A 15,401-nucleotide genomic window follows, 5' to 3' on the forward strand; every position below is an offset into this window, starting at 1 on the left:
AAAATTCTAAAATAGTCTGATATCACTCTGCAGTTGAGAATTAAAAGTCCGCGAGCACCACTTCCCACTCCTATAGAAGCTCTACAACTCTCCATTCTAAACACTTTAATCTCGGCTGACGCGCTGCTGATCAGCACACATCCGTACTGGCCGATGTCTTAGAGCATCTCCTTATATACACGCGATCTGCCGTTGCAAACCTCACAATATTACATATACTGTACATATTACTATTGAAAGTGCAGGCATAAACACTTTCCGTCACTCATGCTTGCGTGCTGATTTTTATGAGCAATTAAATATGTTAGTTTCATTCTCCTTCTATCAAAAATGCACTACTGACCATTAAAATTGCTACACCACGAAGATTACGTGCTACAGACGCGAAATTTAACCGACAGGAAGAAGATGCTGTGATATGCAAATGATTAGCTTTTCAGAGCATTCACACAAGGTTGGCGCCGGTGGGGACACCTACAACGTACTGACATGAGGAAAGTTTCCAACCGATTTCTCGTACACAGACAGCAGTTGACCAGCGTTGCCTGGTGAAACGTTGTTGTCATGCCTCGTGTATTCGTCATCGCCAAACTGGCGTATCACCGGCGTGATCGTATGGGGTGCCATTGGTTACACGTCTCGATCACCTCTTGTTCGCATTGACGGCACTTTGAACAGTGGACGTCACATTTCAGATGTGTTACGACCCGTGGTTCTACCCTTCATTCTATCCCTGCGAAACCCTACATTTCAGCAGGATAATGCACGACCGCATGTTGCAGGTCCTGTACGGGCCTTTCTGGATACAGAAAATGTTCGACTGCTGCCCTGGCCAGCACATTCTCCAGATCTGTCACCATTTTAAAACGTCTGGTCAATGGTGGCCGAGCAACTGGTTCGTCACAATACGCCAGTCACTACTCTTGATGAACTGTGGTATCGTGTTGAAGCTGCATGGGCAGCTGTAGCTGTACACGCCATCCAAGCTCTGTTTGACTCAATGCCCAGGCGTATCAAGGACGTTATTACGGCCAGAGGTGGTTGTTCTGGGTACTGATTTATCAGGATCTATGCACCCAAATTGCATGAAAATGTAATCAGATGTTAGTTCTACTATAATGTATTTGTCCAATGAATACCCGTTCATCATCTGCATTTCTTCTTGGTGTAGCAATTTTAATGGCCAGTAGTGTATTTCGTAATGACTTCCGATTGTGGCACGTGAACCTCTTAACGTATAAAAACTAGTTAAACTCATTGCTATCGGAAGTATTACATATTAATTAGGTCTAGAATTTCACCACATTTTCCGTGGTCACATTAATTTATATTTATTTTTTTGTTGTTGCAGGGATTCTTGTATTTTGGGTTATTAGCACCTGATTCGATGAGATGGTCAAAATTAATATTATTCAGTTTTATGTGTATGAAACGTGATGAGATTCAAACGTACTGAGATTTCTATTGTAGTCTAGTGTCTAATATTGTCGATGTACTTACCACTGCACAATTTACTTTGCCCTACTCGTGTATTGCGTTTTTTGAACTTCGGAATCAACACTCCAGTTCATTATTCAAACTATATTGCTTTAATAGAAATTCTAAACCCGTTCCTTGGATAGTGCTGTTCAAGCGCTATCTGTTGACAATTTGTTCTTTAAGATTTCGTCATCTGTCATAGCCCCTGCCCCACTCCTCTCCGTCGAAGCTTCACTTCCGCCAGTACCTTACTCCTATGTTTTTACACTTCCAAGCAGTATCCTGCCTTCCAGGAGACGTAGTCCCACAAGGTGTACTTGTGAGCTTGTATGAAATTTGGAAGGTAGGACCTAGGTACCGGAAGAGGTGAAGCTGTTAGGGCTAATAGTGAGTCGTGCCTTGTTGGTAGAGCATTTGCCCGCGACAGACTAAGGTTCCGCGTTCAAGGTTTAGATTTATGGAGAAACTTTCAAGCCAGCGCATACTAGAGTGACTGTTCGTCCATGAAATGTGTCAACTAATTGTACAGTAGGTACATAGGCCTGGCGTTATGCGCGTCAGTGCAGTGGGCAGTGTTGGGAGTGGAGGTTGCGGCCGTGAGCGCCCTGGCGCTCCGCATCGCCTCGCCACGTCTACGTCAGTGTCGTGAGCGTGCTGTCTGTTTGTGGTGGGCAGTGGCGGTGCCGCCGTGGCCGCGCGCCGTCTCGTGGTACAACGGCGCGGGCCGCGTGGAGCCGGGCGAGCGCTACCTGGTGCGCGAGGACGGCCTCGGCGGCTTCTCTGTGCACGTGGTGGCCGTCGAGGCGGCCGACGACGGCGACTGGAAGTGCGTCGCCACCAGCGACCTGGGCGCCGCCGCCTTCTCCAGGGCCGCCGTCGCCGTCCACTGTGCGTCTCGCCTGCGGCCGCGCTCCACCACCTCCTTCCTTCTCCTGCTCGTCTTTTGTCTTGCATGCAGCTGCTACACCAGCAGCCCTCTGTAACCTCACCTTCCTCTGCCCCTGGCACGTTTAGCCCCCGCTGCCCCTTCCAATACTTCGTTTTTTTAATCTTATTTTGTGGTTGTATGACCCATATAACTTCAAAAAGCAAGCTTTTGAGAAGTTATAACATCTTCAATTAAAATATGCAATAGATTATTTGTTGTAACGGCTTTTGTCGCTATGATGCGATCCACACCATTCTGTCAACTACGTCACTCCACAGAAGTGTGTCATGAACAGGGTGTTTCAAAAATGACCGGTATATTTGAAACGGCAATAAAAACTAAACGAGCAGCGATAGAAATACACCGTTTGTTGCAATATGCTTGGGACAACAGTACATTTTCAGGCGGACAAACTTTCGAAATTACAGTAGTTACAATTGACAACTGCGGTCTGGGAAACTCTATAGTACGATATTTTCCACATATCCACCATGCGTAGCAATAATATGGCGCAGTCTCTGAATGAAATTACCCGAAACCTTTGACGACGTGTCTGGCGGAATGGCTTCACATGCAGATGAGATGTACTGCTTCAGCTGTTCAATTGTTTCTGGATTCTGGCGGTACACCTGGTCTTTCAAGTGTCCCCACAGAAAGAAGTCACAGGGGTTCATGTCTGGCGAATAGGGAGGCCAATCCACGCCGCCTCCTCTATGTTTCGGATAGCCCAAAGCAATCACACGATCATCGAAATATTCATTCAGGAAATTAAAGACGTCGGCCGTGCGATGTGGCCGGGCACCATCTTGCATAAACCACGAGGTGTTCGCAGTGTCGTCTAAGGCAGTTTGTACCGCCACAAATTCACAAAGAATGTCCAGATAGCGTGATGCAGTAATCGTTTCGGATCTGAAAAATGGGCCAATGATTCCTTTGGAAGAAATGGCGGCCCAGACCAGTACTTTTTGAGGATGCAGGGACGATGGGACTGCAACATGGGGCTTTTCGGTTCCCCATATGCGCCAGTTCTGTTTATTGACGAAGCCGTCCAGGTAAAAATAAGCTTCGTCAGTAAACCAAATGCTGCCCACATGCATATCGCCGTCATCAATCCTGTGCACTATATCGTTAGCGAATGTCTCTCGTGCAGCAATGGTAGCGGCGCTGAGGGGTTGCCGCGTTTGAATTTTGTATGGATAGAGGTGTAAACTCTGGCGCATGAGACGATACGTGGACGTTGACGTCATTTGGACCGCAGCTGCAACACGGCGAACGGAAACCCGAGGCTGCTGTTGGATCACCTGCTGCACTAGCTGCGCGTTGCCCTCTGTGGTTCCCGTACGCGGTCGCCCTACCTTTCCAGCACGTTCATCCGTCACCTTCCCAGTCCGTTGAAATTTTTCAAACAGATCCTTTATTGTATCGCTTTTCGGTCCTTTGGTTACATTAAACCTCCGTTGAAAACTTTGTCTTGTTGCAACAACACTGTGTTCTAGGCGGTGGAATTCCAACACCAGAAAAATCCTCTGTTCTAAGGAATAAACCATGTTGTCTACAGCACACTTGCACGTTGTGGACAGCACACGCTTACAGCAGAAAGACGACGTACAGAATGGCGCACACATGGACTGCGTTGTCTTCTATATCTTTCACATCACTTGCAGCGCCATCTGTTGTTGAAAATTGTAACTACTGTAATTTCGAAAGTTTGTCCGCCTGAAAATGTACTGTTGTCCCAAGCATATTGCAACAAACGGTGTATTTCTATCGCTGCTCGTTTAGTTTTTATTGCCGTTTCAAATATACCGGTCATTTTTGAAACACCCTGTAGGTGTACGTTCCACTGGTACGTCCTGCTGAGCTCCAGACGTACATCTTTAGCAACTCCATCCTCATGTTCGTAGCGATGTTTGATCCCAGCAGATCTCTTCCGATAAAGAAAGCTTTCTTTGCTTGTGTAATGTATTTGTCGTGCCTTACTTGCTGCGGCCATCAGCAGTACCGCGTATTGTGCCACCGTCGCATTCGGTACGACAGCGGTTAGAATCTCACAGTCAGTCCTGGCATCTGTACTCAGTCTTTTGCTCGTGTCCATAAATTTCTGAAGGTAAATGTGAGGATGGTTATTTCAGAAGGGCACTGACGCGGTCTTATACGATAAGTTTACTATTTACACCCTAAATAACTTACAGTCTACTGCAGTTCATTTCTTGCACCACAGAATCCAAGTTATAGCTATGTTGCCCTGCATGAAGACACACGAGGAGTTGCCTTCTCTTTACCATTTTGAGGTTGAGAGCCCTGCAGAAGCGATTATATGTCAATATCTACCTACGAGAAACTTGTTGACGGCTAAATACATTTCATGGATATAACATAATGGTAGCATACAGGGTGTTACAAAAAGGTACGGCCAAACTTTCAGGAAACATTCCTCACACACAAAGAAAGAAAATATGTTATGTGGACATGTGTCCGGAAACGCTTACTTTATGTTACAGCTCATTTTATTACTTCTCTTCAAATCACATTAATCATGGAATGGAAACACACAGCAACAGAACGTACCAGCGTGACTTCAAACACTTTGTTACAGGAAATGTTCAAAATGTCCTCCGTTAGCGAGGATACATGCATCCACCCTCCGTCGCATGGAATCCCTGATGCGCTGATGCAGCCCTGGAGAATGGCGTATTGTATCACAGCCGTCCACAATACGGGCACGAAGAGTCTCTACATTTGGTACCGGGGTTGCGTAGACAAGAGCTTTCATATGCCCCCATAAATGAAAGTGAAGAGGGTTGAGATCAGGAGAGCGTAGAGGCCATGGAATTGAGCCGCCTCTACCAATCCATCGGTGACCGAATCTGTTATTGAGAAGCGTACGAACACTTCGACTGAAATGTGCAGGAGCTCCATCGTGCATGAAACACATGTTGTGTCCTACTTGTTAACGCGCATGTTCTAGCAGCACAGGTAGAGTATCCCGTATGAAATCATCATAACGTTCTCCATTGAGCGTAGATGGGGCCCAATCAAGACATCACCAAGAATGCCTGCCAAAACGTTCACAGAAAATCCGTGATGACGACGTGATTGCACAATTGCGTGCGGATTCTCGTCAGCCCACACATGTTGATTGTGAAAATTTACAATTTGTTCACGTTGGAATGAAGCCTCATCCGTAAAGAGAACATTTGCACTGAAATGAGGATTGACACATTGTTGGATGAACCATTCGCAGAAGTGTACCCGTGGAGGCCAATCAGCTGCTGATAGTGCCTGCACACGCTGTACATGGTACGGAAACAACTGGTTCTCCCGTAGCACTCTCCGTACAGTGACGTGGTCAACGTTACCTTGTACAGCAGCAACTTCTCTGACGCTGACATTAGGGTTATCGTCAACTGCATGAAGAATTGCCTCATCCATTGCAGGTGTCCTCGTCGTTCTAGGTCTTCCCCAGTCGCGAGTCATAGGCTGGAATGTTCCGTGCTCCCTAAGACGCATTCGTAAACATTGCACTGACTGCAAAACCACGTTCGTGATGAACACTAACCTGTTGATGCTACGTACTGATGTGCTTGATGCTAGTACTGTAGAGCAATGAGTCACATGTCAACACAAGCACCGAAGTCAACATTACCTTCCTTCAGTTGGGCCAACTGGCGGTGAATCGGGGAAGTACAGTACATACTGACGAAACTAAAATGAACTCTAACATGGAAATTAAGCGTTTCCGGACACATTTCCACATAACATATTTTCTTTATTTGTGTGTGAGGAATGTTTCCTGAAAGTTTGGCCGTACCTTTTTGTAACACCTTGTATAATGTCATGTATATTACTCACAGGACCTGTTACATTGTTTCCCTGTTTGTGACAGACCCGAAGAACTACCGGAAGCCGCGGTTCCTGGAGAGCCTGAAGGCGGTGCTGACAGAGGAGGGCCTGGTGTCGTTCGAGTGCAAGGTGGTGGGCTTCCCCACGCCGCAGCTGCGCTGGTTCAAGGACGGCCAGGAGCTGCGGCCGGGCGACGTCTACCAGCTCACCGGCACCAACTCGCTAGGTCTGTAGGCGGCGCGTGCTGGCGATGTGGAAACAGCACTTTGTAGAGTCGATTCCACAATCGAGAAAAGTGCGGATCACAGGCTTAATGCTTTCAAGTCTTTATAATCTGGATGCAAATAATTAGTGGAAATACGTCAACACACAGCAGTAGCCTCATGAATCTGTAGGTAGAAGATAACGTTTCTAACGAAGCCTATTTATGTAATCTGAGTTGGTATATTATTAATTCACGAGTAGTATTAACAACTACACTGACCCCGAAATACTTGTCGCCCAAACAAAAAAACACTGATTTAGAGCAGTATTGAAAATGGTGAGTAAAAGGCGTAGAGAAAAATTTGATTGATTAATACTTCTTGAGGAGGATCTGCTTAGATTTATTGGAAGGTTCTGGTAAAATGCAATGCAAGTCAGTTTTGGTTATTGATAACTTGATAACAGTGTCTGAGTTTCATTTCTACAGCACCGAAGATGATCTCTACGCGATCGGAAATGGATTCTGCTATCAATAAAATATCAATATTACGGCCAACGCTGATCATCCTTTTAATGTAACATATATGGTCGTTGTGCACGCAGCATTCCATGGAGTCGCCAATCAATAAATGCAATGCATCTGTAAAGGTAATCGCATAGAAGACGCTAGTGCGAGCAAATCTAGGATAATGCTCCAGTGTTTGTATACCTCATCAAGTAGGCATCACAGCAGACAGTGAACGAATTCAGAGAGGCGTTGATATAAGTCGGTACAGGCTACACGAAAATTTAACATAAATGCTGAGGGAACTTACATTGGAACCCTTGGAAGAAAGACGATATTATTCTTGCGAAACACTGCTGGATAAATTTACGGACTATGTAGGGATCGTGAGAGTGCGATAAGAAAGACTGCTGCATGTACAGAGACTTAAACACAATTGTCTTTGTGTCGATCGGTATGCGAATGGGATAGGAAAGAAAATCAGTTAATTGGTACGAAATGCTCTCCGCCATGCGCTGTACAGTGGCTTGTGGAGTATATATGAAGGGCTTATTTCAATAGTGGTACAAGTCCACTTTTGTTCATTCTGAGATACAGAGTCCTAAAGTTAAATGAGCGCCGAAAAATCTGCAGTTGAGATACCAGAAATATTCAAGCTTATGGCTTCTTGCTGCAGATAAACCTTTCTTTCTGTTTGTTTGGACCATTAATGTCAGAAGCATTATAGACAGAAAAGTGGAGGTAATGGACTTGTACCACTATTGAAATAAGCCCTTCATATGGTGATGCTATGAGCATAAATAAGGATGGAGGCATAACATCACTTGTAACTCATTAACAAGCATATCTTTATGTCATATGTTTACATCTATGAACAGAAACACGTCATCAATAACCTGAATATAATTTAAGTCATAATTTAAGAATATGTCGGTACTTGTGCTAAGAAACAACCTTGTTAGATTTAGAGCACCAATGAAAAATAAAAGTTGTATGCACTGACGACAGAGAATGACGAAAGAGGCACGGCGCTGCACAGTCTAGAAACTAAAATTACAGTTGTTTATGAAACTTTTTAGCATGCTACATACTATATCAGACATGGAGAGTCAACAAACGTCAACATGATACTTGAAAGAGTAAACATCTGCTCTGGAAACAAGAACAAGTCGATATTTCAGAAATATATGAAGATGTAGTTAAGGCTGACAAGCCATTGACCTCCTTCTTCAGTGCTGGATGCACACGCATTGCCCGAACTCTTACGGGACTCGGTAAGACTGTCTGCCACGAGTAATGAGTGTAATGGGCAGGGGCACTGCGAATGTAGTGGTGTGGATATGTTGGGAATGTGGGTCTCGCGAGGAGCGTGCAAGGGATAAATCCCTGCAGTCGCACTATCCTCTGTGCCCTCGGTGGCTCAGATGGATAGAGCGTCTGCCATGTAAGCAGGCAATCCCGTGTTCGAGTCCCGGTCGGGGTACACATTTTCAAGTGTCCCCCTTGATGTACATCAACGCCTGTAGACAGATTAGGGTCTTGATTTAATTATCATATTTCAGAAATATGTGATCCATATAGTTCACTTGAGGGACAACGGTGTACAATCTGAAAGAAGTTGTAAGCCAGTTAACGCAAACAGAATTTGTAGACGTGGTACCTGTAATGCACTAACAGACTAAGCGCGAAGCAGAAAAGCTGATGTACAAAGTAATGTTGGAAATGAAGCCAGTTTCAAGGAACACAAGATCTAGACGCAGAGGTGCAGTGTCCTGAGCGCCACTCAGCGAAATCGTGACTGGATACTAGAGATAGCACAAAATTTACCTAAAGTATAACACCTTGCGATGGAATTACTGTCGTCTGCATTACTAACTATGAGCCCTAGGAGCTATTAACTATTACGAAAGTAACGTGTCACATAGCGTTTTGGAAAGAACTCCTTAAAAACAAATCTGGAGAGCACATATAAAACTAGTTTATCAAGAGAACAGTGTAAGTGAGTTATTTGTACCAAAGGAGAAAATTTTATTATTGAGAAACTTAATTTTTGTTTAACGTGAGACGCTCCGAGAAGAATACGTAAGACAGTGCAGCTTTTATTATCTTTTGTTTGCATTGATGCTGCGTCGTGGGGAGCAGTAGACTTCCTCTTGTATTTTACGTGCTTAAAATGCAGTTTATATTTGTCGCGATCTCCTTCATTAATTACGACGGACAAATGCATTTGAGGGTGCATAGCCAATGAAAGCGTTTTTCTTTTTTTAATAGCAATTCCAATTCATAGCTTTTATTTTATTTGTTTCTGTTTCATTCTTGACGACTATTTTTGGGGTGGCAGCCCCATCCTCAAGCACTTCTGGTGTGGCACATTTTTGATGATCTTCCCAATTATTTTCGAAGGAGAATTTTACTTACGTGCTCGCATCTGACAAAAAAAATTTGTTTATTTGTATTCCATAAAACAATAACTTTTAGTTGTGAAACTCGTACTGGCAAATAGTAAAATAAATACTTTATCAGCTGAACGGAATGGACAGTGTCTTGAAAGGAGGACATAAGGTGAACATCAACAAAAGCAAAACCAGGATAATGGAATTTAGTCGAATTAAGTCGGGTGATGCTGCGGAATGAGATTAGGAAATAAGACAGTTAAAGTAGTAAATGAGTTTTGCTATTTGGGGAGCAAGTAGAGAGGATATAAAATGTAGACTGGCAATGGCAAGGAAAGCGTTTCTGATAAAGAGAAATTTGTTAACATCGAGTATAGATTTAAGTGTCAGGAAGTCGTTTCTGAAAGTATTTGTGTGGAGTGTAGCCATGTATGGAAGTGAAACATGGACGATAAATAGTTTAGGCAGGAAGAGAATAGAAGCTTTCGAAATGTGGTGCTTCAGAAGAATGCTGAAGATTAGGTGGGTAGATCACATAAATAATAAGGAGGTATTGAATAGAATTGGGGAGAAGAGGAGTTTGTGGCACAATTTGACTAGAAGAAGGGATCGGTTGGTAGGACATATTCTGAGGCATCAAGGGATCACCAATTTAGTACTGGAGGGCAGCGTGGAGGGTAAAAATCGTAGAGGGAGACCAAGAGATGAATACACTAAGCAGATTCAGAAGGATAGGGTAGCATGGAGAGCTGCATAAATCCAGTCTCAGGACTGAAGACCACAACAACAACAACAACAACACATCAGCTACAGATCCGTAAATAAATTTGACCTGCGGAAGTAATGTACAAAAGTATTATAAATGATATGTCTAGGAATCCTGAATATTCGGTTCGCTAGACAAACAACTCGTATTAATGAGATTTATTACAACAAGACAAGCACAAACACTTCACTTTGATCTGAGAATTCTTGTAATTGTTTATACATGATCATCCACAAGAGCAATTACACAGATGTGTCGCAAGCGAAAGGCGACATACAAGATAATCAGTTTCCTTCAGAACAGACAAACACGAGTAACGCTTCTGGTCCTAGCGACCGCTTCTAAGGAAAGTCTTCCGTCAACTGAACTGCAGTGACTGCTGATATCTAACTGAGATACGTAGAGATTGCTAGTGAAGAGGCTACGATGCGTCGGCTAACGAAGTGGCTAACGCAGAGGCTGCTGTCGAAGTGGGCTGCCACCAGTTTTTTTTTCTTTATTGTATTTCAATTCCCCATCGGGGCGGGCTGGCAGCAGCATGTGCGCTGCTCTTCACCTGAAAGACATAGAACAAACAATAGAAGACATTTAAAAATAACAAAGGAGAAAACATGGTGAACATAGATATAAAAAAGGGGGAACGTCGTGGAAGATGGTGAGTGTTCATCGAAGGTGAGGGTATCATCTGGTGTGCCCCAGGGAAGTGTGGTAGGTCCGCTGTTGTTTTCTATTTACATAAATTATCTTTTGGATAGGGTGGATAGCAATGTGCGGCTGTTTGCTGATGATGCTGTGGTGTACGGGAAGGTGTCGTCGTTGAGTGACTGTAGGAGGATACAAGATGACTTGGACAGGATTTGTGATTGGTGTAAAGAATGGCAGCTAACTCTAAATATAGATAAATGTGAATTAATACAGATGAATAGGAAAAAGAATCCCGTACTGTTTGAATACTCCATTAGTAATGTAGCGCTTGACACAGTCACGTCGATAGAGCGATATGAAGTGGGACAAGCATGTAATGGCAGTTGTGGGGAAGGCGGATGGTCGTCTTCGGTTCATTGGTAGAATTTTGGGAACATGTGGTTCATCTGTAAAGGAGACCGCTTATAAAGCACTAATACGACCTATTCTTGAGTACTGCTCGAGCGTTTGGGATCCCTATCAAGTCAGATTCAGGGAGGACATAGAAGTAATGCAGAGGCGGGCTGCTAGATTTGTTACTGGTAGGTTTGATCATCACGCGAGTGTTACGGGAATGCTTCAGGAACTCGGGTGGGAGTCTCTGGAGGAACGGAGGCGTTCTTTTCGTGAATCGCTACTCAGGAAATTTAGAGAACCAGCATTTGAGGCTGACTGCAGTACAATTTTACTGCCGCCAACTTATATTTCGCGGAAAGACCACAGTGATAAGATAAGAGAGATTAGGGCTCGTACAGAGGCATATAGGCAGTCATTTTTCCCTCGTTCTGTTTGGGAGTGGAACAGGGAGAGAAGATGCTAGTTGTGGTACGAGGTACCCTCCGCCACGCACCGCATGGTGGATTGCGGAGTATGTATGTAGATGTAGATGTAGATGTAGAAGACAATAGACAAAAAAGGAGCGACTGTAAAATGGAAATAAAAAAGTTGCACACACAAAAAAACCACACACTGGGAGAATTAAAGAACATAAAGAGCATAAAAGTATCGGCGGATGGCGTAGCATATAACAAGCACCGACAGTAACGCTAGGTTCAAGGCCAGCACACAATTAAAATCATACCTCTCGACGCACAGGAGAAACAGCACTAAACACAACACTGACGTGGCACACTGACGATGATCAAAACGGAGGATTTGCCAGGCGCAAGGAGTGGAGGGCGGGAGGGGAAGAGAGGGGGGAGCTGGGCGGGGGGCTGCCACCAGCTGGGAGCGGCGCTTATATCGTCTTCAACTAGGGGCCACTGCTGTCGCGTTGTCGTCATGGAGGGAGGTGGTCAGCGTGCGATTGGCTGACCTCTTCTCACAGCCTTCTCTTCTCTGTCATTCCAGACAGGCGTGCCGGCGCTGGCTTTACGCTGTAACAATAAATGTGCCATACTAGGAGCGCTTGAGAATCGGGGACGACCCCCGTACTAGCCGAAAAGAGTGAATTGCAAATAAAGTATTAGGATAAAATCGTAGCTGTGGAACTTGTACTGAAAAAAGTTTGTGTTGTGAGCAGGAGAATCTCGTTTGTAGGTTTACTTTTGACACGAATGCCGCTGTCGACCAGAGCCTCACGCCTGCCTGTTGCAGGCTCCTACTCCTGCATCGCGCGCAACTGCATGGGCGAGGCGACGAGCACGGCCGAGCTGACGGTGGAGGACATCCAGAGCCAGCTGAGCGACGAGGAGCGGCTGGCGCTGCTGTCGCTCAACCAGGCGCCGCGCTTCATCCGAGGCCTCAAGAGCTGCGAGGCGCGCATCGACGAGCCCTTCCGCTTCACCGTCCAAGGTGCCCGCCGCCGCGCACTGCTCTGACCGACCGCGCTGGCTGCCGGTCCCGCACTTCACCTGAATGCCTCCAGAACAACTCCCAGTTCATCCCATGTAGATACCTTTATTTGATTTCACTCCTGCCTATTCCCACGCAGCATCTCCGTATCCTACCAAAAACATTGTCTAATCCTTTCCCATTACCCTTAATCTCGCAATAATGACACGTAAATATTTCTCAGTACACACCCCTTCACCTGTTTCCAACTAAAATACCATTTACACTTGCCTTCACAAAGTCTGGCTCCATCGCAACGCCTTCTTAGAGTTGGCCATCTAGTCCCAGATAGAGACTATCTCCATTAGAACCACAGCTCCTATTTCTTTTAGACAACATAGTTGTGTGGAGATAACAGCGATTGGTTTACTTATAATCAATTATTAAAAATGACAGTGACAATCGCATTATTTATTTTGTCGTCAACCGGTTTCAACCCGCGATGGGGTCATCTTCAGGGCAATTTACACCATTTCGTCGCTCGCTGGAGTCATCACCCTGCCTGTGCACGGTTGGTAACTATGACCCCATCGCGGGTTGAAACCAGTTGATGACAAAATAAATAATGCAATTGTGACTGTCATTTTGAATAATTGATCACAGCTCCTATATCAGCATCTTTTGCAGCATAACAACATGATCAGCATCGGTCTTATCCTTAAGAAATCTTATCTTTTAGTATCTTTTAATGTTTTTATTTATCAATTTATTGTGTTCACCACCTGAAGATAAATACCAACAAAAGTAAAACAAGGGCATCGAAATTTAATCGAATTAATTCGGTAGATACTCAGGTAATTAGGTTGGGAAATGAGATACTAATAGTACTAGATGAGTTTTTCAGTAGGAGAACTAAAACGACTGTCGACGCAGGAAGTATAGAGGATATAAAACGCAGACTTGCAACAGCAAAAATAGCCATTCTGAGGCACCATGTAACGGATTGCGCGGCCCGTACCGCCGGAGGTTCGAGTCCTCCCTAGGGCATGTGTGTGTTTGTTGTTCTTAGGATAAGTTAGTTTACGTTAGTTTAAGTAGTGTGTAAGTCTAGGGACCGATGACCTCAGCAGTCTGGCCCCTTAGGAATTCACACACATTCGAACGTTTGAACATTTGAGCCTTTCTGAGTAAGATAAATTTGTTATCGTCTCATATAAATTTAAGAGCTAGTAAGTCTCCTAAAGACATTTGTCTGAAGTGCAGCCGTGTAACGAAAGTGTCACGTAGATGATGAAATTTTCAGGCAAGTTTTTTTCCGCTCTTCAATCTAATTTCAGTAATCAGTTTTCGAACTCGTGTGTAGCAAGATACGTAGTACGACGTGGATTGATAACATTTGTATAGGCAGTGCTCAGGTGGAAACAATTAATGTGTACCCATTTGTTAACATACTATCGGATATTCTTCCATACAGATGGAAATACACAATATAGCACCTTCCAGCCCTCGAGCAAATTCATACATAGCAGTAAGGCTTATTAGTGAGTACAGAATACAGTGTTTTAAGAGTAAACTAAAAGAGGTGGTATGGGATAAGGTATAGGTAGAAAGATATAATGTCAAATTCAAATTATTCCATACTAACTTTGTGTCAATATTTGAAAGTAGCTTACCTAAAACGTTAGCCAGAAATCTATAAAAAAAAATTAAGCCATGCATAACTAAGGAAATTAAAATCACGCGTGAGAAAAAGAGAAAAATTTGTATAAGTGCATTATAGGTTAAGATGTTTGGCAGCAGCAGCAGCAGCAGTAGATCAAATGGCTCATTTGAAGTACAAGAGAATATATTAGAAATGGCATTCCACAAGATTTTAATCAAACAGAAGTATTATCAACATCCTTCACTGAAATTACTAGAATTACGAAAATTCTGAAAAAGATAGGCTCATATGGTGCTGATGGGAAAGTTGTTATAACTTAACAGGTAATGTGCCACACATTAATCATCATAGACACAAGGATGTTTTCCAGAGAGATTAATATACACAGTTTTTAAACCTTTTCGAAACAAAGTTGATAAGAAAGGCTTAAATGAATGTCGTCCATTTTCCTTACAGACATCTTTTTCCTAAATATTTCAAAAATTAATAATGTCAAGAGTATTCTCACATTTACTTAGAAACAATTTACTCAGAATCTCTGTCTGGATTCTAGAAGTGGTGTTGAAATTCTACTTATACATTCACTCATAAAATATTACAAGCCTAAAATAATAAAATATATAAGTTTGGCATTTTTGTGATCCTTCTAGGGCCTTTGATTGTGCAAATCATGTTTATGGAACTTATGGCTTTACACAGAACTAGTTTGAATCATAACAAACAGAATGCAAATACTTGTGCCAAATAGTTAAAAAAATGTTGGAAGGTTAGCAAATTTTAGTGACTGGGAAACAGTCACAAAGAGAGTCCCACGACTGTTTAATTTTGAATCCCCTCCTATTCCTTATATATGTGAATAACCTTAAACTTAACATTCAACAAGCAGATTGGCACGTTTTTGGACGATATTAGTGTTATAATAAAGCCCATTAGAAATCTGCAGAAGAGATTGTTAATGATATTATTCAAAGAATGATTAAGTGGTCTCTGAAAATGGCCTCGCCCTAAATTTTGACAAAACACACTATATTTAGTTCTGTATGACAAAAAGAGTTATACCAACAACGGATGTAGCACGTGAACAGAAGTCAGTAAATATGGTAGAATGCTCCAATTTTTGGATGTAAATATTGACAAATAATTGAACCGGAAGAAGCAAATTA

The 15,401-nt window shown here is 43.4% G+C and overlaps 1 protein-coding gene across 1 annotated transcript in view; it reads left to right on the top strand.

The window, feature by feature from the left end:
- The window catches only part of LOC126260759 (uncharacterized), a 1,547,391-nt gene that overhangs the window by 172,575 nt on the left and 1,359,415 nt on the right, over positions 1-15,401 (top strand). The window contains exons 6-8 of the mRNA XM_049958097.1: positions 2,155-2,367; positions 6,294-6,476; positions 12,399-12,596. Of these exons, the coding sequence (XP_049814054.1) occupies positions 2,155-2,367; positions 6,294-6,476; positions 12,399-12,596 (594 nt within the window). The remainder of the gene's footprint in view (positions 1-2,154; positions 2,368-6,293; positions 6,477-12,398; positions 12,597-15,401) is intronic.

Source organism: Schistocerca nitens, chromosome 5 (assembly GCF_023898315.1).
Source record: "Schistocerca nitens isolate TAMUIC-IGC-003100 chromosome 5, iqSchNite1.1, whole genome shotgun sequence".
NCBI classification, from domain to species: Eukaryota; Metazoa; Arthropoda; class Insecta; order Orthoptera; family Acrididae; genus Schistocerca; species Schistocerca nitens.